We start from the raw sequence: 22,131 nt of genomic DNA, 5'->3' as shown, positions 1-22,131 counted from the left end.
CCCCTGGGCAGGCTGGGACGCCAGGTCAGGGGCAGAATCAAGCTATCCACCGCGTCGGGCAGTTCCCTCCTATTGTGGAAAGGCCTCTGCCTCCACCCGAGCCCCGCCCCTCGCCTGCAGCCGGGGGCCGGAGAGTAGATAGCTTCTTCTCCTCCTTCAGGGCTCCGCCCCTCCGGGTCCTGCGGAGCCTTTTCACTGAGGAGGCGGGGCAATGGCTCCCGGCCCCGCCCAGGCCCCGCCCCGCGAAGTGGGATCTGGTGGGGCTCAGCTGATGCCTCACTTCACGTGACGCTGGAGCCGGGCAAGCATGGCGGCGGCCACCGGGTGAGTGCTGCTGCTGTCCCCGGCCCTTGCGTGGAGGCGCGGAGCGGGGGCTTGGGCCTCCCGGCTGGACAGTGGCTGAGAGCCCCGTTGCAGGGCCGCGTCCCCGCCGGGCGTGCAGTGTGGCCGCGGGCAGCGCGCTTCTTCGCGCGGGTTGGGCGTCCAGCGCGGGGCGTCTGGCTGCGCGTCCGAGTCAGCTCCCTGGCCACTGCCCACTGCCCTCGGGGCCGCAGTGGCGTTCAGGCCCCACCCGCGCGTGTGGAGTCCCCACTGTGCGGCCGAGGTGGGGTCCACGCGCACATTCACGGTCACGACCCTCCGATGGGAAGACTGCGTTGCCAGGGCGCTGGGGACCTGGGGGCCCTCGGGAGGAGGCAGCGTTTCAGATGGGCGTGGAATCCCCTCCCTAGCGGGGCACTTCTCCTCTTCCTTCAGGGCCCAGATGGAACTTCCTCAGAGAGACTTCCCTAAGCACCTATCCTACTCTTAGCACCACCTGGTAAATTATGTAGTACATAACAACAAAAGAAACAACTCGTTTCTTGTCTTCTCTCCATTTAAAGTGTGAGGTCAGGGCCTTTGTCTGGTTTGCGCCTGGACCTTGTTGGTACATGTCTTGCACACAGTAGGTGCTTCATAAATTCTGCTGAATGAAAGAATGGTGAATGGTCCTAGTGGCAGGAAATGTGGACAGGTGGGCTCACTGAAGCGTTGGGGAGTGTCCCTGATGAAGGAACATCTGAACAAAGGTTGAGAGTTCAGAGTGTTCTGGGGACGGGGGCAGTGGAGCGTGTCCCTGTGCCTGAGGGCAGTGTCCCAGCTGGCTTTTCTAGACTTTGTCCTAAGGGACTGGAAACTTCCAAGGGTTTTTTAATCTGCTCTGATCTGCCTTTGAGACGACTATCCCCTGGGCTATATATGAGTTCAGGGCAAGGGCCAATTATGGGGGCGGCATCTGGGCCTGGAGGTGCTGGGGGCTGGGAAGGGGAGTGGTAGAGAGAGGGCAGTGCCCCAGATGCCAGGCTGGAAATGAGATCAGAATGGGGGAACGGGTGGACTAAATGCATCTCTCTTTTTGGAAGGTAGGGAGAGTGGCAACAGAAAATGGCCTCCTCAGTTGGCCCCCAACTTCAAGGTTGGGAGAGCGTAGGACATGCAAATCAAACACTTAATAGGCACCTGCTGTATTCCAGGAACAGTACTGGGCCCACCCTTACGTGTTCATGGGCCACTGGGGTAGATGTCATGCCTCTAGTCTTGGTGTGTGCCATTGACGGGGTATGGATTCTGAGCTCAGAGGAGAGTGTGGGTAGGCTTCACTCCCTGGATGACATTTGTGCTAGTCCTTGAGCACCCCTGAGGCAGAGAACTATGCTTGCAAAGTCCCAGATGAGTGTCAAGGAATCTAGGGCCAGATCCTTGAACCCAGCCTGTGACCCTGTCTTAAAGAGCAGAGTGAGCAGTAGGTGTAGGCCAGTGACCAGATGTGGGTCAGTTACCCCTATATCTGGGCCACCAGGTGGTCACAGGGAGTTCCAGGGGCTGCATTTGGATTCAGGGCTCCATGCTGGCTTGAGGTCTGCTGCTCTCTCGAAGAGACAGGGAGCCAGGCTGGTGATTGGATGGGCGTGAGTCTAGAACTGGCTGAATCCTGGAAGGAGGGCCCTTGTAGCACAACTGATTCTCTGGGCCATGGAGCAGGAAAAGCGAGTGACAGAGGCCTTGGAGAGGTGTGTGATCGGAAGGGAGACCTGACAGGTGCAGGTAGCTTCCAGAGATTGGCAGGACCTGCTTGGCAAGAGCCATCCCAGGCTGGTATGGGTTACCCTGCTGGACACTTAGAGCCCAGCAGATTCTTTAAGTGGAAGAGGCTTCAAGTGTGTTTCCAGCTAAGCTCAGTGCCCAGCTGCATACACAGGAAAGATAAGAGTGACAGGCCTAATGAGGCACCATACCATCAAGTCACAGCCACAGGCTCCCCAGGAGTTGGATTTGGTTGCCTGTAGAGTCCTTCCAGATCCTGGGCCCAGGGAGGCCTGGGTGCTTGGAGTGTGCTCCATGTGATTTGGGGAGTAGTGGAAGCCCTAAGCTAGTATCTCAGATTCAACTAGAAACTTGAGAAGCTCTTCCGGGGAGTGTTTAAGGGCTGATCCTGCTCTGTCCTGCCAGCCTGGGCAGGGACTTCAAGCTTGAGATGGAGGGTCCCACAGCCCCCAGAGAGTCTGCCGTGAGGTCGTCTCCACCCCCTCCCCTAATCCAATATTACTTGGTGGGAAGGAGCCCTGCCTTCTCCTTGAGTCATGCCTTGAGCTTCCCATGGACAGAGATGAGACTTCTCTGCTGCTGCCAGACCTGCTGCATCGGCCCCCCACATGGCTTTTTCCTTTCTCCACCTCCCTTTGCCCTCTCACCGGCTGGCCCTGGAGAGTCCTCATCCTCTGACATATTGTTCACATACTTGCAGACTCAGCTCAGATGGTTCCTCCTCCTAGAAGCCTTTCCTGACCGCCCTCCCTCCTGACCTCCAGTCAAGGCTTCCTGCTCAGTATTCCAGAGCATCCCAGTGTTTCCCACTGGCAGGATGCTCTTCTACATCTGCACTCCTGCCCGTCATGGTTGGGTGAGAGGTTGCTCCCCTTCATGTCTCTCCAGCATCCTTGGAGCCCAGGGACCAGTTCAGTTTGTGTCTCCAGGGCCCTGTGGCTGCCCAGTGATTGGTGCTGGGTGACACGGTGCCTAATGAATAAGAGGAGGATTTACTTTACACTAGTCCAGCATGCCATCCTGCTTTGCACGGAGCCCTCAGTGATTGAGGAAAGGAGCTGTGGGCGGGAGTGGGAACTGAACTCTGAATAGGGTGAAGGAGTATCTTTTTTTAAAAAAAAATCTTTATTGGAGTATAATTGCTTTACAATGGTGTGTTAGTTTCTGCTGTATAACAAAGTGAATCAGCTCTACATAAACATATATCCCCATATCTCTGAAGGAGTATCTTTAATTCTTTAACTGAGTGATTCTCAGGGAGCTGCTGCCCAGAGGGCTTTTGCCCAGTGATAAGCAGCAGGTGAGCTGCCCTGGGTGTGTGCCTGTGGGGTCATGGTTCACGCTGGAGTCAGCACTTCTGGAGGGCAAGTATCTGGAGGAGCCAGGTTCTGGGTCAGAGCCCGTCCCCACCCTGATATGAACCTGGTGCTCTTGGAGCAGACGCATTGGGTTGACCTTGGGGGCTGGGGGGGGAGGGGTGGGTCTGTGGGAGGCAGGCGGCCACTGAGTGCCCCTTTGCCTTCCCATGCCCTTCCCCAGGCCTGGTCTGACTCCACACAGGTCCCTGTGTGTGCTTCGCCCCCCGACCCTCCTCAGGAGAAAGGTAGGCAGGGTGGGAGATGCTGACCAGCTGCCGTGTGGCCCCTCCAGCCAGGGTGAGCGGTCTGGCCCTGCTGACAGGCAGCCGGAGGGCTCGGTGGGCTTGGTGCCTGGCCTGAGCTGGAGACTGTGGCCAAGGAAGCAGGTGGTCCTTGACTGGCATCTCTTGCCAGAATCTTAGCAGCATGGCCCCATCCAGAAGTGGTGTCACATCCTAGTGCAGGGATCTTGTCCTTGTCTGTGCTGTGGACCCCATGGACACCCATGAGACCTCTACATGACTCTCAGTGTGATGAAATAAAATACAGAGGATTACAGGGAAAACCAATTATATGGAAATACAATTATAAAGATGTTAAATAAATTTGTGGTATAGTAGTATATGCTTCTTTATACATTAAATAGTAAAAGCAGCAGGTCTAAGAACCACCTTATTGTTGAAGTAGTGATGAGTAAAAGGGGTATTTTGAGGTACTGTGACATCAATAAGGTGACATGAAAATACCTCTGATTTCTGTTGGTGACAGATTCACACACTGCTGATACTGTTGTGGTTTGTTGCTTACATTAGTAATTGAAGAAAATGTTAATTTAAAGGTGAGGTTAGAAAAAATAAAGATGTAATTTTTTTCCCATCCAAGTAGGTGGACTCCCTAAACACTATGCATGAGTCCCTTGGGTGAGAACCCTGCAGGTGGCCATTGAGGTCAAAGGAGGGGCTGACTCAGTACTGATTTGGGGGACAGGAGAGAGTTTCGGAGCAGTGGTGTCACACCTTCTGCGGGGGCTGGTCACTGGCCATTTCCTGGGCTCTGGCAGGTGGCAGGGGGTGGGCTGGCCCATGGGGGCTGGAGCTTGTTCCGTGTGTCTCTTTGATACCCTGGAGCCTTTGTCTGCCAGTCCCTGCGGTCTTCCCTGGGCGTTGCTTGTGCCCTTGGCTGCCTGCAGTAAAGTGTGCCTTATTTCTACTTGGACTTGGGGACGACCTGGCTTTTGCCTTTTAGATTCCGGGTGCCAGTTAGCAAAAGCTCCAGCAGAAACCAGTTGGGGATGTTTTATGGGTGCTGCTTTTGCTGAACTTGCAGGGAGAAGCCACCTGCGATGGCTCTGGGCCCAACATTCTCTCTGAGGGGTTGGTTTATGTCATGAGAAATCAAAGGGCATGTCTCTATAAACCTTGATTCTGGGATACCCTGCCGTAATGAATGACTGCAGCCATCGGCCTGCCTGGGGACTCCGGCCAGGCTGCCTTTCTCTGTTCTGGCTGAGCCCATGGACGACTAGATAGTGTTGTAGATTTTGCAGGAGTAGCTGATGCTCACAGGAGGGTAGCGTATTGAGTTTCCTGTTTTGACCTGGGCTGCTTGGCTCTTGGGCCACACAGGTCCTGTCTGGGTGCCCTGAGGAATTTAGGTCTCTCAGAAGGTTCTGGATAAGACAAAGCCCAGCCCTTCTGAGAGCCTTCCAGGTGGGGACGTGGTGGCAGTCCAGGTGGACCCGGTAGCTGGTGTGTTTAAGGAAGAAGGTGTGTGGGGCATGAGGCATGGGGGTGTGGATGAGGTGGGTGGGGCTGTGCAGGCCGATGGCCCGAGGCTGGGCATTTTCAGGCAGTTGTGCTGTTGAGTCTGCACGGATCTAGGCACCTTTGGCCGAGGCCATCTGCAGCAGTGCCTTGGTGCTGTTCCCTCTGGGCCGCTGGGAGCCTGTAGAGACGAGGCTCTTCCCTGAGCCCACCCCCTCCATGGGCTTTGCTGAGTGAGGGGAAAGAATGGGAGGGAGCTTGGGGGACTCTGTGCACGGGTGCTGGTGGCTGCACTTTCAGTTCCTGATAGCACGGCCAGCTGGGGCGCTGGCATGTTTGTGAGCTGTCACCTCTGTCCTTTCATCCTTGTGGCTGAGCGTGGCAGGCAAGTGGCACGGCTTAGAGGAAGCCCTGGCTTCTTGTGTCCACCCGCCCAGGAGCGTGAGTGGGGCCCATGCCTGGCAAGGGGGACAGCAGGGAGGCTATAGTCCTGTCAGCATGTGCGGGGTGGGCAAGACCCCTCCAGCCTTCCTGGCCAGGCTGGCCTGAGGGTTCTGCTTCCTGCCCCTCTGGGGCTGACGTGGCAACTTCGCACAGCTGTGTGGGTGGCCCCACGTTGTGACAGTTGTTCACTCAGCAGATATTTATTGAGCACTTGCTGCGTGCTAACCATAGTGCTAGGCACGGGGCAGCAGGGACCAGAGCAGACCCAGATCTCTGTGTTCATGGGGTTTCCATTCTAGTGGACAGAGGCGGACCTCACCAGTGAGCACCAGTACACATTTATGTTGGAGAGTGAACGCGTCATTTCAGCAGGGACTTGGACGAGCCTCAATCCAAGGGGTGACTGAAGAGAGTGTAATGCAGGGTGGGTTACATAGCTGTGGGCAGGCTGGGTGGGGGGAGAGCGAGCAGCCTGTGTAGCTCCAGGTTCCCAAGGGAGGAGCCAGGAGTGGATTCTGTGTCCTTCCCCATCTCTTCCCACTCTCCAGCCTCTCGCTTTGCCTCCCAGTCACCACATCCTCCTGGAGCTGACGAGGTCCTCGTGGGCCAGGCCCGGACAGAGTGGGAGAGTGGATATGGAGACACGAGTGGGGGAAGCCCGGCCCAGGGCTAAGCGGGGGGACAGGCTGGGGAGAGAGCTGCAAGGTTAAAGAGGGAAGCCAGGGAAAGCCATCCTGAGAAAGTGCCATTGGAGCCAAGATGTGCAGGAGGTGTCACCTTCCTCTGAGGGCCCCATGGCCAGGTGAGTGTGGAAGGTGCCCCAGGGCCGTGAGGGCAGGTTCCATCTGCCCAACTCTCACTGCAGCCCCAGGCAGAGCCCCCTCCCTTGCACCAGCTCTGGGCTGTCCCTCCCCTCTTGGACCTCCATGCCTGCTCCCTGCTGGCCAGAGAGCCTGCAGGGCCTCCCTCGAACACACATCACACGCACTGCCTGACTCCTGCACCCTGGCTCTGGCCTTGCTGGCCCCCGGCCTGCTCGCTACGACTGCATTTCCTTCCTTTGTTTGGTCATTCACGTGACACTATTTTAGGTGCCGGGAAGGAGGCAAGGGCCCTGCTCTCACAGAGCTTACATTTTACTTGGGGAGACAACAAGCAAGTAAATATATACTGTTCGGCCGCGATGCGTGGTTCTAGAGAGGCGGGAAGAGAGTAGCGGGTAGGTTTGGATGGGGTCATCGGAAAAGCTTCCGGGAAGCGGGAGCATTTCTACAGAGGCCTGGATAAGGCAAGAACGCGAGCCTGGTAGGCACTGGGGGGGAGCATTCCTCACAGGGAACAGCAGCAGCGAAGGCCCCCCGTGGGAGCGTTCTCGGAGGTTAGGGAAGGGTGGGATGCCTGTGCGGCTCCCCTCAGCGCCTTGTGGCTGGGAGTAAGTCTGCACCGTGTTGTAAGGGCAGTAGAAAGCGGGGAGGGGTTGAGCAGGGTAATGCCTGCTGGGATTTCCACTTTTCAAGGGTCCCTCTGGGTGGGTGCAGACCAGGCTGTGGCAGAGGCTGGGGCTGGGAGCAGCTAAGAGTTCCTGCAGTTGTCCAGGTGGGAGATGGGAATGAGCCACATGGTCCGGGCTCCAGCTTGGAGGTGAGCTGAGGATGGAGGGGGGCCCGGAGGGGCCGGTGCGGGGCCGGGTTTCAGCAGAGAGCGTGGCCTCCAGTGTCCTGGGCGCCGAGGCCCCCTGAGGACTGGGAACCCACCTGCAGATTCAGGGGCATGGGGCCATTGTGGCCTGGCAGGGGCTGTAGCACAGGAGGGGGTGGGCCGAGGTCTGCTGGCATGGATTGAGGAGAGCACGGGCGGCCAGGACACGGGCACGGGCTGGGTGACTCTTCAGAGGATATTTCTTGCAAAGGGAGAGAGAAATAGATGGCTGGCGAGCACGGGGCTCAAGGGGAGTGCTTTTATTTATTTATTTTCAAGCCGGGTGAGGTTCCTGTATGTCTGGATGCTGAGAATGATCCTGAGAGGGGAAAATGGATGCTGGAGCAACTTGGGGGGCGGGGGCGGGGGTGGGGAGAAAGGCGAGGGGTGGGGCAGGCCATGCCCAGATGGAGGGGGAGCCTCGGGTGGGAGCAGCTGTCTAGAGGGGCCCGAGGCAGGAGGGGTCTGGAGAGTGGGTGCTGGGAGGATAGGGGGTGTTTTCTCAGTGAAAAGGGAAGCCAGTGTGGGCGTGAGGAGAGACACCCACCTGCCCTGCCAGGCCTGGCTCCGCCTGGCCTTCAGTGAGGCCACCACAGCTCATTGCTTGCTGGCTGCCGTCCTCAGGGCCAGCACCCAAAGGGCTGCCACTCCAGGTCCATCTTGTCGTGCTTCCTCCTTGCTCATTTGGCACCTACGAGCCTGGCTCGGCTTAGGGCCTGGTGCTGCATGCCCTGGGCATGTGTGTGTGTTTGTGTGTATGTGTTGGGGACAGGTGGGTGTCCCGGCTCAGGTGAGGAACAGGCCAGGCTGCTGGGTCTGTGACTTGCAGAGAAGATGGAGGCCTGCAGACACATGGGCAGGGATCCACTGTCATCTGGGCCAGATCTCGCATGGATAGGAAGCTCCTTGAGGGCTGGAATTGGGGGTTGGGGGTGTGTCTCCACACCACTGCAGACTTCCCTTCCGTGGGCTTCGCCCGTCTATCAGTTACACAGACCCAGCTGCCTCTCCTCCCCACCTGTGGTCCAGTGCTCAGGGACAGGAGGGGAGGGTGTGGTTGACAAGCCCCTGTGGTCCTCCAGTGGCCCAGTGAGGGGCTGTTTCTGGGTCACGGGCAGGCCGAGCTTGGACCGGCTTGCCACGTGCTAATGGGGGTCCTGCCTCTGGGTGGGGGACGTGCCTGGTGGTGCTAACAGAAGCCTGCATGGCGGTGTGTGCTTGTGTCTTTGCAGACCCTCATTTTGGCTGGGGAATGAAACCCTGAAGGTGCCGCTGGCGCTCTTTGCCCTGAACAGGCGGCGCCTATGTGAGCGTCTGCGAAAGAACCCGGCGGTGCAGGCCGGCTCTGTCGTGGTGCTGCAGGGCGGGGAGGAGACTCAGCGCTACTGCACCGACACTGGGGTCCTCTTCCGCCAGGTGAGCCCAGCCGGCAGACTCCCACATCTCTGAGTGTGCACTAGGCCCGCTGTGGGCTGTCTGCCCTCCTCCAGCATCAGGCCTGGTGGGCCTGGGCAGCTCTGCCCCCTGGGGGACCCTGAAGAGGCTCTCTGAAAGCAGGCCGAGGCTTGGGTCCCCAGGGAGCCCCCTCTGCGGGGGGCAGGGCTGTCGCCAGCCAGCCTCAGCTCTCTCAGGTCAGAGTCTGGAGAGACGATGCTCCTGGGGGAGCAAGCAGGCAAGGCTTCGTGGAGGAGGCAGTATTTGGTGTGAGCCCTGAAGGCCGGCATGAATTCTGACTGGTGGAGCTGGGGATGGGCGTTCCGGGCTCGGGGCTAGTATCCACAGGATTGGACCTCAGACGGCGGGCTGGGCAGCCTTCCCTGGCCCGGGAGAGGTGCAGATGGGGCGGGCTGAGTTCCTGGGGCCAGATTCTGCCACGGCAAGGAGGACGGGGGCTGCAGAGGTCCTGGGAGGAGGCATGTGAGCAGGGTCTGAGCAGGAGTCGGCGGCCCAGGCATTGGTCCCGGCTTGGCCAGTGCCGACCCTGTGACCCTCACTGGGGTTTGGTGTCCTCCTCTGGGAAGTGGTCCAGGGGCTCCTCGAGGTTCTGGAACCCTGTGGGGCAGCGGGTGGCCCAGCTGCAGGAAGCCAGCTTGGATGTGGTGGCCTCGGCTGAGAATCACTGACATCACTCGGTTCCCAGGAACAAGAACAAGGACACTGGACAGAGGAGCACACCCAGAAAGCCAGGAGGGCCCTGAGCTGGCCCTGCTTTATAGATAAAGAAACAGGCTCAGAGGGAAATGACTTGCTAGAGGTGGAGCTGGGATTATTTAGAACCCATCTCCCGATCCCAAGCCTAGCGCTCTCTCCTCCTCCCTGCGCTGCCCTGAGTGGAGGTCTGATGCGCTGGGAACTCCCCAGGGGCAGGCAGAGCCGAGAGGACATGGGCGTCCAGCATCCGGGTCAGGGAGGAGGCAGGGGAATCAGAGGGGAGCTAAGTGTGGAGAGCGGGTGGCCTCTGCAGGCGTGGCCTCTGCAGCTGGGTGGCCTCTGTAGGCGTAGCCTCTGCAGCTGGACAGCGTCCACCCCGCAGGGCACAGGCCGAGATCCACTGCCGGGAGCCACGGCGCAGTGTTTTCTGTGGAAAGCACCTCCTCCTGCAGGGCTTCCCTCTGCCGCGTCGTCCTTGCAGCTGCAAGCCTGCCGTCCCTGTTGCTGGAGATGTGCAGGTCTAAATAAGTTTTCTCTGACTAGTCTTGGTGCTTCTTGAGGTTTCCATAGTCTGTGGCTTAAAAACCGGCCTCCTAAATTCAGCCGTTGGCTCTCTTAGTGGTGTTATACAAGGTTAATTTTAGAAGAGCGCCTCCTCCACTTCGTACCTTTATAACGCTATTCTAGCTCCGTGTTTAATGCTAAACACTGAAGTCATCAGCTGCCCCGGGGGTGGGAGAAGGAAGGAAGAAGTCCTAAATGGAGGAATCCGTTTCTGAGCAGATGCCCGGCCTGGGCGTCTAAGTCAGGGTGGCATCTTGCCTGCCTGCAGGCAGTGGGGGTAGCAGAGAGGTGGGGGGGAGGGAGGGGAGTGCGGGCAAGGCGGAGACGAACCCGTGGTGCTCCTGGGCACCCGTGTCTTAACCTGCCCTGTCTGGGACCTGAGGCGGGTGGCCGGTGAGGTGGGGTGCAGGTGGGGCTGGGGCACGGGCCTGAAGCAGGGTCTGAGCAGCCAGCCAGGAGGAAGGAGGGGACGGCAGCCTGCAGCTGGTGCAGGGGACAGGGTGCTGAGGTGGAGGGTGGTGTGAGGCTGGGGGGTCAGGCTCCGAGAGCCAGGGAGCCCGAACTGACTCTCCAGGGTGCGGGGAGGAAAGCGCTCGGTCAGATACCCCACCTCTCTCCTTGCACCTCACGTTTCTGTCCTGCTGACGGGTGACCTGGGTCCTTGTTCCCGCCACAGGAGTCCTTCTTTCACTGGGCCTTCGGTGTCACCGAGCCAGGCTGCTACGGCGTGATGGACGTGGACACTGGGATGACGACGCTCTTCGTGCCCAGGTTTCCTCCCAGCCATGCCACCTGGATGGGAAAGTACGGAGCTCCCCGGGGCGTGTGATGGGGCCTGCTGACCGCTGGCTGGCTGCTGGCCGGCTGCTGACCGCTGGCTGCCTGCTGACCGCTGGCCGGCTGCTGACCGCTGGCCGGCTGGGGTGGGGGTGGGCGCAGGGCCGGGGCGTGTGACGGTGCCTGCTGGCCGCTGGCTGCCTGCTGACCGCTGGCCGGCTGGGGTGGGGGTGGGCGCAGGGACTGGCCTGTGGGTGGCAAGTGGCGGGGGGGGCGGGGGGCAGAATTAGCAAGGGGGAGGGTTAGCGGGCAGGCCTGTTAACAGCCTACTCTGGGCCAGAGCCTGTTACCCTTTGCTGGGAAGGGGTGTCAGAGCTGGAGCCACAGACCACGGTCACGTTTGTTCGGAGGTACTGTTGATTAATCTTGAAATTCCAGATTCCCAGCTTTGTTAAGATGCCCGAGGCTTTGGCCTGGGTCATTGGGAGGCAGCCCCTCCCTGGATGTGGTGGGGAGGGCAGCCTGGGGCCCTTCTCTGAAGCCCATCACTGACGTGCAGTGCAGGGCGTTCCTGGGTGCCTCCCGCATGCCGGCCTCTGGGCTAGGTTCTGTGGCTCCCAGGATGTAGGCCCTGCCTCAGCTGGCTCACCTGGGAGACAGGGTCGTGCTCTAGGGTTGTGCTGTGGGAGAAGTGTGAGGCCAGAGGCCTGGGTGAGCCTGAGAGGCTGCCTCCCTCATCTGTGGTGCCTGCCAGCTTCAGGGCCCTTGGCCCTGTCCACCCCTCCCGGGAGCCGTTCCTGCCTGCTCAGAGGTGCTGAGGCAGAAGCTGTATTTAACTGGGGCTGCTTGAGGTGATCAGAGGATCCTGCCAAATGCTCGCCGCCTTCCAGCGTGTCATTTCTGCCAGGAGAGTGCTTATTCTGGGCTAATGTATACATTGCAGCCTTTGCTGCGTCGTGGGCCCAAAATGCTCAGTACCGGGTAGGCTGGCGGGTCTGCGGCTGGTTTGAATGATAAGGCATCCGGCTGCTGCAGGGACATTGCTCTGTGCAGAGGGCCAGGGCAGGGCTCCCACACCTCAGCGGGCTTCTCCGGGGAGCGGGTCTGGCCACTGTCGGGCCTCCGATGCCTTATCTGTGGAACAGCGATGATGCCCCTCGTGAGGCACTGCCAGGGCTCTAGTCACAGTGATGGTCACTGTGGAGTGGTTACATTTGTGACACTGAAATGAGGCAGCGAGGGTGCTGGGGACAGGCAGCTTGTAATGTCCACAGTATTTGTGGCCATTCCCTGTGGAGAGCTGGAATCTTTTCCCTCCTCCCTCCCTCAGTCAGGACCTGGGTGACTGCCTCGATGTGTGAACGTGGCTGCGTCACCACGTGACTTCTGAGGCTAGACTGTAAAGTGTGCTACGGTTTCCACCTGGTTCTCGTTCCTCAAGCCCAGCTGCCGCTCAGTGAGGAACCCAAACTCACCCACGTGGAGGGAGGGACCAGAGGCCCCGCTGACAGCCAGCACCACCCGCTAGAGTGGGTGGCTCTAAGCCCCAGCCCTCTCAGGGCTTTGTTCCGAGCCCCGGCCTTCAGAGTCTGTGAACGTGATACATGCTTTTTTTTCCTCCCCTGCGTGTCAGGGTGATTTGTCACAAAGCCCTGGTAACTGGAGGCGTTTCCTGGTGAGAGTTTAGATCTGGTCTCCGTGAGAAGATTCTCCCGGACCCCTTCCTGCACCTTGAGGTGTTCACAGAGCTGTAGCCTCAGCCCGTCCTGCCAGTGGCCCCTGTGCCTGGGCGGCACCCATGGCTTTGGCCTGGCTGCCCTCTCAGCCTCCCTGTGGCCCTGCCTCTTGGCTCAGGACGTGCTGAGATGCCCACTACTCAGCAGCGCTGCAGTCAGAGATGCAGCACCGTGAGACGTGGGCGTGGACAGTGGTGAGGTGTGGAGGTGTGCAGGGGCTCTGAGTGCGTCCCCTCTTCTGACTGCTGCTGCGTATGCAGAGCCAACTTGCATGAGAAGTCAGGGAGTGCCTGTCCGTGGGGGAGGGTGGACATCCTCCAGGGCGTGGCCCCTGCCTCTGGGACTCCACACTCCATTGGGAAAACCTGAGCAAATCTCACCCTGCCTCCCCACAGCCATCATCTGGGGAGCCAAACAGCACTTGACTTGAGGGTTTTTGTTTTGGCCAAGCCGCACGGCATGTGGGATCTTAGTCCCCTGACCAGGGATCGAACCTGTGCCCCCTGCAGTGGAAGTACAGAGTCTTAACCACTGGACCACCAGGGAGGTCCCGACTTGAGGGTTTAAAACCCAGGACCTGATTGGTCAGGGAGCAGCTGTTATCGGTTGGCTGTTCTAGAGCATGATCTCCAATAATACAGGAATGATGTTCTGCACTTTGACCACGGCTGGGTTTTAGAGCCGCTGTTAAAAAGTTCTCGTTTAGTCTGTCCCTGCTTTGCCAGGGCAGCTGATTGTCTGGTACGGACCTTGGAGGGTACAAATGGGTCTGTAGGGTGGGTCTCCCTCTTGGAAAGCCTCCATGTACACACTGGGCAGGCCAGACCGTGCAAGCTGGTCCCAACGGGCGTTCCGGCTCCGCAGCAGATAGCTCGCCCCTTGTCTCTTGCCAACCTGGCCCCCCTCCGTGCCCATCCCTGGCAGGCCTTTCCCTTCCTCTGCTCTGGTGTGACCCTCCCCTAGTCCCCACGTCCCAAGCCTTTGGGAGAGAAGGCACGATGGGAACAGGGCAGTGGAAGGGGTTGGTTGTCTAGGGCTGGAGGGGGGGAGCAGCCAGCTCTGATGTGTGTAGCTGTTTCCAGACGCTCATAATCAATAGGGTGGGAGCGAGGCTGACGGGATTACCCGGCCTTTGCAGTCGAGACCCACTGGACTGAACGATTGACCTTCAGCTCCCCAGCTTCCTTTTGAGTCTCTGTCTGATGGCTTCTGAAAATCCATCTGGCAGACACTGCAATCCGAAGTCATCCAGGGAAACAACACCCCCGTCTGTAGATCTGCCACTTCCCGTGTAAACAGCCTGTCCTGTTGTCAGGGCTGCAGACACCAAGGGGCTCGTGGGCAGCCTGGTGCTCCGCCTGTTCCTCACCCCGGGCCTTTGTGGGGGCAGGAGTGTGGTAGCTTCTATTTTGTTTTTATTTGGGGTCTTTGCTTACAAAAATTTGGTGTCTTTTTTTTTGGGGGGGTGGGCGTACGCAGGCCTCTCACCGTTGTGGCCTCTCCCGTTGTGGAGAACAGGCTCTGGACGCGCAGGCTCAGCGGCCATGGCTCATGGGCCCAGCCGCTCCGCGGCATATGGGATCTTCCCGGACCGGGGCACGAACCGGCATTCCCTGCATCGGCAGGCGGACTCTCAACCACTGCGCCACCAGGGAAGCCCTGGTGTCTTTTTGGTGTGAAAGTGTTTCCCATCATTTTCGTCAGAATCAGCCTCAGCTGATGGCAGTTTTGGCTGCTGGGGTGTCTGGGGTCCCCTAAGCAGGTGGGAAATTGCCTCTTTGGGCAGTTTCAGCACTGACAGAGGGTGAGCGACTTTGGGTCAGGTTGGGCGACCCTCCTAGAACCTTTGGAGCCTTGGCGGTTTTCTGCTCCCATCCCTGGCTGAGGCCTTGGGCTTAGAACGTGAGAGACAGTGTGGCTGGCCTGGGGTTTGTAGGGAGGAGGGGGCTCTCCCCAGAGCTGAGGCCCCGAGCACTGCACTTCCTGGAATGGGGACTGATGTGTGCTGTGGTGTGTGTGTATGTGTCTGCAGTGTGTGTGCATGTGTGATGTGTGTGGGTATGTTTGTTGGGGGGTATAGTGTGGTGTAGTATGTGTGCTGGGTGGTGTGTGTGTGTGGGGTGGAGTGTGGGAGTGTGTGTGTGTGGTGTAGGGTTGTGGGGTGGTGTGTCTGTGGGGTGTTTGGGGTGTGCTTTTTCACAGTCACTGCCCCCACCCCATACACACAGCTGGGTCACAGGAAGAAGGCTGCCTCAGCCCGCCTGATGGCCTGGCCCCGGCTCCCCCGTCTTTAGGGAAGGCGCCCCGGGCACTGATGAGGGGTGCAGGCCTTCCTGAGGAGGGCCAAGGGAATTACTTTGGCTCTGACCCCAGGCGGTTTGCGGGGAGCCTGACCCCGGTCAGCCCGAGGCCTGGCGAGGCATTTGGCCCCTCTCCCTGGGCTCTGCTGCCCACGGGCCTCCTCTCCATCACCTCTGCTCTCTGCACCGGCCTCTCTGGGAAGTGCTGCCTCACCGCCCAGGTTCAGGCGCCTGCATAGCTTTGGAGAGCCCTGCTTTTCTCTAACAAGCTAATAGAGCCTTGACATGGTTGCCGACTTCCTTCTGGGGCAAGTGCGGGGTGCCGGGCGGTGAGCCGGAGGAGAGGCCGCTGCGTTGTATGTGGCTGCAGGCAGGCTCCGGCCGCTGGAGATGGATGATGACGGCTGTGATTTGGCCCTGTTACTTATTCATGAGCCCCATGCGGGTGGTCAGCTTGCCAGCTAGACCTGCGCTTGGAAATGTCATTTCCTAGAGGGCTCCACCGTGTCTGCACCGTGGGCATTAATTGAGAGTCTCCTTCTCACAGGAGGGCCCGCACAGGGTGTGGGCACTCGCTGCGCCTGCCCTGACCCTGAGTTCTGGGAAAGGCCTCCCCTGTCGCATGCTGGGCCCAGCCGCCTGTGAAAGAGGCCTGCGTGGGCCGGGTTCCCAGACACTGGCTCCTTCTTGAAGACACAGACCCTTTTGAGTGGGACCCTCCCTCCTCTCTCCGGCCAGAGCTGCCCCTTCCTTTTGAAGGGAAGAGTTTCTAGGGTGGAGTCGGCTTCCCTACTGACCCATCCTCTCCCATCCAGTTGCTTCTACTTGGATCTCCCACACGACGGGGTCTGGGATGAGCTGCCCTACTGGACCCCAAACTCCATTCAGGGCTCCATGCAGCCCTCTGTGAGGCTGCTGCCAGCCTGGCACTCAGGTGGCATATAGCTGCCCAGTGACCCCTCCAGCCAGCTCTGTAGGGCTCACAGGGACATGCCACTCCTTCTCCTGTCTACCCCTCTGGTGGCTGGCTTGATGTGGTGGCATGGCACCCTTACCTCTTAGGATGACATTTAAATGATTTTTACTGTAACTGGCCCCCAAACAGGAAAAATAAGTACTATTCAAACTTAATTATCTCTGCCCTTTAGAAAACAAAATGACAGGCAAAGTACCAGAAAAGATGCTCCCAGCTTTTCGGGTTGTATCTGTCAAATGGTTATTCTTTTTTTTTTGCGGTACGCAGGCCTCTCACTGTTGTGGCCTCTCCCGTTGCGGAGCACAGGCTCCGGACGCGCAGGCTCAGCGGCCATGGCTCGTGGGCCCAGCTGCTCCACGGCATGTGGGATCTTCCCGGACCGGGGCACGAACCCGTGTCCCCTGCATCGGCAGGCGGACTCTCAACCACTGCACCACCAGGGAAGCCCCAAATGGTTATTCTTGCTGAGAACCAGGCCTGTGGCTAGTTGGGCGATCTGGGGCCCTTGAGGCCCAGTGTGCGTCAAGGTGGGCAAAGGGCATTTGGTGAAGCTGGCCCCTGAACTCACTTCCTCCTGGACATCGGGATGGCTTCAGCCGGCTCTCCCATGGCTGGCTGGCCCTTGCCACTCCTTGGCTCCTGTGGCAGGTGAAGTGGCTCGTGGCTGGTAGGTGAGGGGTGGACAGGCAAGCGCACAGCCCTGGGGCCGCCCACAGGTCACAGCTGCCTCGAGTTCTCCTCTCCTTGTCCCCCTCGTCCCTCCACCTCCTCTGGTTCCACCTTGTCAGGACCTTGACCTCAGGCTGAATACACGGGCATGTTCCCAGGTCTGAAGCCTCCTAGGTCTCTGCTGAGTACTGACTGCCAAGACTCCCAGGTAGGGCAGGCAGGAGCACGTTTCCTGAGGTGTCCTTTGGCAAGACAGCTTGGGAGAGTTAGTGTCCCCGACGGGAGGTGAGGTGAAAAGGTCAGTGTCCAGGCTAATGGCCGAGACGCCCCTCTGTAGGGATCATTGAGGCTGGCCTCGGAAGCACGTCCTTGGCTCTTCCTGAATATTTTGGGGGTTTGCTTTTGATGCCTGTCACAGCTGGAGGGGATGAAGTGACTGGGGACCAGGGGTGAATTGGGGACCTGCTGAGAATTCTGGGCGTCTGTCCTGAGCAGGGACTGGAGCCGGGGCAGTCAGCGTGAATGTGGTGATGACACCGACGGCCCTGCCTCTCGCCTTTCTGGCACGTGCTTTTGTGAATGGCTGCAGGGTCAGCTGTGCTGAGGGTGTCAGTGCTTGGTAGCAAAGGGTCAGCGAGCTCTTTGCAGTAAGCCCTGGAACCGGGGCCTCCAGCATCCAGGCAAGGTGCTTGTCATCAGTCCCTGCCCCACGTAGCTGCTACAGGCAATGCTAATGGAGGCACAGCCTTTGGCCATTTAACTTTGAGTCCCATGTCAATCATAGAAGCTAATGCAATTGGATCGTGGAAATTTAATTAACAACGGGAGCTTGATACCCAATGCCCGCTTCAGAGAAGCCAAAAGGGTGGTAAAGCAAAAAGGGTTCTGGGGCACCAGGCCGCCGATCTTAGTGGACCACTGTCTCCCCGGCCTGGCTCGCTGCCTACGGCTGTGAGCTCCCTGATGCTGATCCCCAAGGCCACCCATCTGTCCCTGGATTGTGCTCTGTGTTTCCCGGCCACAGTCCAGTCTGGGACGCTTGTTTGGGTGGAGAGGAAAATGGCGCAGGGCCCAGAGAGGGGAGTCTATTTCCTGGGTAGCGATGGTGGTTGATCAGTGGTGTTTCAGAGGCACGTGGAGCTTGCTTTTAGAGCTGGTCATTTCCGAGTCCCAAAGTGCTCTCCCGCCCTGTCCCCTACGGGCCTCCCCAGGTACACTGTCCTTGGCACCTCCACCTGCCTGTCATCTGCTCACCCTTGAGAGCCCAGGAAGCACAATCTGAAAACCATCTGCTACTTCCTCTGAGGCTTCTTTCAGATCTGACACTTGGTGACTAGAATATCATGCAATCACAGGCAGGATGGGAGTGAATCCCCCATGCTGATGCGGTGCCCAGGCGTGGGACGCTGTGTGTGTGTGTGTGTGTGTGTGTGTGTGTGTGTGTGCATGCATCTTGGACACCCTTCCCCCAGGCGGCTAGAGCTCCTGATGTGAGCTCTGTCACCAGCAGTGACATTGACTCATCTGCCTACCAAGAGGCAGGGGGGTGGGGATGGTGCTTGCTGGACCCACCAGCCCTGCTCAGTGCTGCCGTGACCAGGAGCCCTTTGTGGGGTGGGCAAGGGCTACCCAGCCTCCTCGGTCCTGCGTCTTTGTCTTCTCACTTTGGCTGATTTTTCAGGGACCATGAGTAAGCTTGAATGTTTCGCATCACAGTGAGTAATACTGTTACTGACTTCTTTAAAATGTTAACTTTTAAACTTTTCTTTAAAGAGGCTCTGTGGGGACCTGGGAGGCAGCTAATTTCATGCACCAAAGCATGGGTGGGCTGGCTGGCTGCCCGGTGGGTGGGCTCTCATTGGTAGTAGAGGGAGGTTTGTCCGCAGCTGCTTGCCCCAGGCGGCCAGGGTCACGAGCTCAAAGGAGGAGCAGAGGTTGGCTGGGGGAGGTGGAGGGAGGCAGGTGGGGTTCAGCAGTCACTCTGTGGCCCAGAGTCCTTTGCCCTCCGAGCCTGTGTTGGGCAGACCGGCTCGGTGCCAGGTGCCGGCTGGGGCAGGGATGGGCCCGGGGCTTCTTGGCCTGGGCTCAGAAGGCAGCCTGGACCCAGCTGCGGCCAAACCCTGACCCTGGCGTTCCCTGTGCTTCTTTTTGAGGATCCACTCCAAGGAGCACTTCAAGGAGAAGTACGCCGTGGACGACGTCCAGTACACAGACGAGGTCAGTAGTGGCCGACTCCTCCCACTGCAACAGCCTGGCTGGACATTGCGGGACAGCACGGTCCAGCCACCAGCCCCCTCAGTAGTGCCCTTGTTTGGAGAGGGCAGGCAAGAAACGTGCATCTCAGACCTCCCTGGGAGGCCCCTGCTTTGCTGGGGCAGTGCCTGACTCGGTCGCCGGTGGCTTGTACCTGGGATGTGGCCGCTGAGCTGCTCGGAGGAAGGATGTCTCTCTGTGAAGGTCTGATCAGGCTTGGCTGGGCCTTCGCGTGTTGGGAGGCCCTTCCCACAGGCCCTCACCAGCTGCAGGTGCTGCTGTCAGAAGAGCCCCAGACAGCGAGAGGCCTGTGGGTGGGGTGGACTTGGAGGACCCCTGGCTTTAATCCTCTTCCCAGCATGGTTGCCCAGTGGCATGTGGCCTGGGTGGGTATGTGAATGTCCTCCTGGGGCTATGAATCTGTCCCCCAATCCAGGCAGTCAAAAGGGGCTGCCCCTGGGCTTCCCTGGTGCCGCAGTGGTTGAGGGTCTGCCTGCCGTGGCAGGGGACACGGGTTTGTGCCCCGGTCCGGGAAGATCCCACATGCCGCGGAGCGGCTGGGCCCGTGAGCCATGGCTGCTGAGCCTGCGCGTCCGGAGCCTGTGCTCCACAACGGGAGAGGCCACAACAGTGAGAGGCCCGCGTACCACAAAAAAAAAAAGAAAAGGGGGCTGCCCCTGACTTCCACTGCTGTTAAGGCCAGGCCATGGCAAAGGTGAGAGCACAGTCATGTGCCCCCCTCGTCTCCCTGGGGGACCAAGCTCCCCCGATACTGCACCACTGCCAGGCACACAGGAGGCCTCTGCTTGTCCCTGGGTGCTGTCACAACCCCCATCCTCTGTGCAGATCGGTGCTGGGTAGAACATGAATACTCTGAGGTGAGTGCCTGCCGCCCGAGGTGCAGCCCTGGCCTGGCACGGTCAGCTGCACGGAGCCCCTCTGTGCCACATTTCCCCAGACAGAGGTCGTCATACACTAAGAGCTGGGGTGCAGTGTGGAAGCTGCCGGAGGAGCCAGCCAGCTGGAGGCCGAGCAGCCCCCGACCCCACTTCCCCTGGGCAGGACACAGTGTGTGTCAGGGAATGACAGTAGTGGGTGAGGGGCTGCTTCCCAGGGATTGTGGCCAGGCACACAGTGCTGTGCGGAACTGGTGTGTCTCAGCCCGGCCTGCTCAGGGGCAGACAGCTCACCTTGATGAACCCCTGTGCCCAGCCCCCGGCAGGCCAGCGCCAGTGTCATCCTGTGCACAGGACAGTCCTGTTGCAGTTCTACTGTCCTGGAAGGCCAGCCCACTTCTCTGTCAGTATCCTACCGATCCTCCAAGGCCTCGTGCAGCCCACGGCATCCCCTACCAGCTCCAGTCCACACTGGCAATCCTCCTCTGGCTCTTGTGACCAGTTGTGGACCCTGGCTGTGTTCTGGTCTGTACCCTGCCCTTTACTGTCTTGTCTTTGTCACTAAGGCCCAGTTCTTTTTCCCCAGAGTTTATGATCACACTCTCTCCCTGCCCAGTCCCAGGGACATGTGGACATCAGAGCTGGTTGGGACCCAGGGCTGAACTCAGCAGCCAGGGGCACGGTCTGGTGCAGAAGGTGACTGCACGGGTGGATAGTCAGCCGTATGGTGGTGCCCAGTCAGGAGGGCCTCGTGGAGGAGTGCACCTTGCTTCCATGGGGCCTGTATCTGCAGCACCTTCCGTCTGGCTAGAGTGTGAAGGCAGGGGGGCTTTTGGTGGGTCTTTATTTTATGTCATGTGATTTCAATACCAGGTTATTGGGGGTGACTCATAGCATCTGAAGAGTCTGTTAATATACACGTGATGTGTTGCATCGACCTCTTTGGGTATAGGATCTCCAATAGTCTGAACATTTATTTGCACGCCCCTAATGAGGTCATTTGCCACTTACAGTAAGTCCCTTACAAATGAACGAGTTCCATTCCGAGAGCATGTTCGTAAGTTCAATTCGTAAGTCCAACAAGGTTAGCCTAGGTGCCCAACTAACACAATCGGCTATATAGTAGTGTACTGTAATAGGTTTATGATACTTTTCACACAAATATACATAAAAAACAAACACACACAAAATAAAGAAAACATTTTAAATCTTACAGTACAGTACCTTGAAAAGTACAGTAGTACAGTACAACAGCTGGCATACAGGGGCTGGTATTGAGTGAACAGGCAAGAAGAGTTACTGACTGGAGGAGGGAGAGGAGGTGGGAGATGGTAGAGCTGAAAGATCATCAGCAATAGGAGATGGAGGGCAAGCTGCAATTTCACTCACGCCTGATGTTGATGGAATGTACTTACGCATCTTTGAAAGTTTGCAACTTGAAGGTTCATATGTAGGGGACTTACTGTACCTTGTATTTTTTTTTTTTTTTACGGTACGCGGGCCTCTCACTGTTGTGGCCTCTCCGTTGCGGAGCACAGGCTCCAGATGCGCAGGTTCAGCGGCCATGGCTCACGGGCCCAGCCGCTCCACGGCATGTGGGATCTTCCCAGACTGGGGCACGAACCCGTGTCCCCTGCATCGGCAGGCGGACTCTCAACCACTGCACCACCAGGGAAGCCCTGTACCTTGTATTTTTGAAGTGCTAGAGAGAGAAGGATGCCCATCCTTAGTTCTGATTTTGTTCTGACCCTCTCCTTTGATGGGTGTATCCTTCCTACTTTTGTAAACTGCATCTTAACATTATTGCTCCTTGGGACCTTGACCTTCTGGGTCTCCTCGGTGTGGAAACTGGAGGGGGCAGCCTGGCATGGGCCCTGAGGCCCAGTGCATTGAGTCAGAGCGTCTCTGCTGCAGCCTCCCAGCCACAGTCTGGTGTTTTTGCTTTTATGACCGGGGTGGGCGGGGAGGGGGGCAGTGGCCATGAACTCAGCACCATTTACACAGTGATTTCCGGGGAGAAGGAGAGCCGGCCTCCAAATGAGGTAAAACAGAGGAGGTCTTGAGTGTCAGGCCAGGAAAGCCTGTCATGATAGTGTAGGATTACAGCCCCACAGACCAGCTCATTCTGAGTCTGTATTTATGAAGCAGAATCTTAAGTGAAGGCTTCAGTGGAGTTGAGAGCACGGTGCTTTCTGCAGGGCCACGCCGTTATCACTGTCATCGTGAATCGGCCTTGTTGTGACTATTACTGCTATGGGTCTTATTGGAAACGAGGGCTCCTGTGGACCGTGGGACAGGTGCTTCACTCCAGGATGGCACCTGTGGGTTCCAGCAACCTCGGCAGCTCACACAGATCCCTTCCTCCCTCCGCCCTGTCCCGTGGTGGGCCACAGTCTCACCCCGTTAAGAGGAATCCAAGGCTCCAAGCAGTGGAGGGCCTCATCCACAGCCGCATGGCCAT

At 58.6% G+C, this 22,131-nt stretch overlaps 1 protein-coding gene across 3 annotated transcripts in view; it reads left to right on the top strand.

Annotated features, from left to right (window-relative positions):
- Positions 1 to 307: 307 nt before the first annotated feature.
- PEPD (peptidase D) overlaps positions 308 to 22,131 on the top strand; it is a gene marked incomplete at its 5' end in the record, with an annotated part of 116,758 nt that continues 94,934 nt past the window's right edge. For 2 of the 3 annotated variants that reach the window (XM_079723906.1, XM_079723905.1), the window contains 4 exons: positions 308 to 324; positions 8,581 to 8,764; positions 10,740 to 10,867; positions 18,675 to 18,738. In XM_079723906.1, coding sequence (XP_079580032.1) covers positions 308 to 324; positions 8,581 to 8,764; positions 10,740 to 10,867; positions 18,675 to 18,738 — 393 coding nt within the window. The remainder of the gene's footprint in view (positions 325 to 8,580; positions 8,765 to 10,739; positions 10,868 to 18,674; positions 18,739 to 22,131) is intronic. The other variant, XM_079723907.1, reaches the window with a different exon arrangement.

The sequence above is a fragment of the Hyperoodon ampullatus genome (genome assembly GCF_949752795.1).
Source record: "Hyperoodon ampullatus genome assembly, chromosome: 18".
NCBI classification, from domain to species: domain Eukaryota; kingdom Metazoa; phylum Chordata; class Mammalia; order Artiodactyla; family Ziphiidae; genus Hyperoodon; species Hyperoodon ampullatus.
The sequence above is the reverse complement of the archived record's forward strand: the minus strand, read 5'-3'. Positions and strand labels throughout refer to the sequence as shown.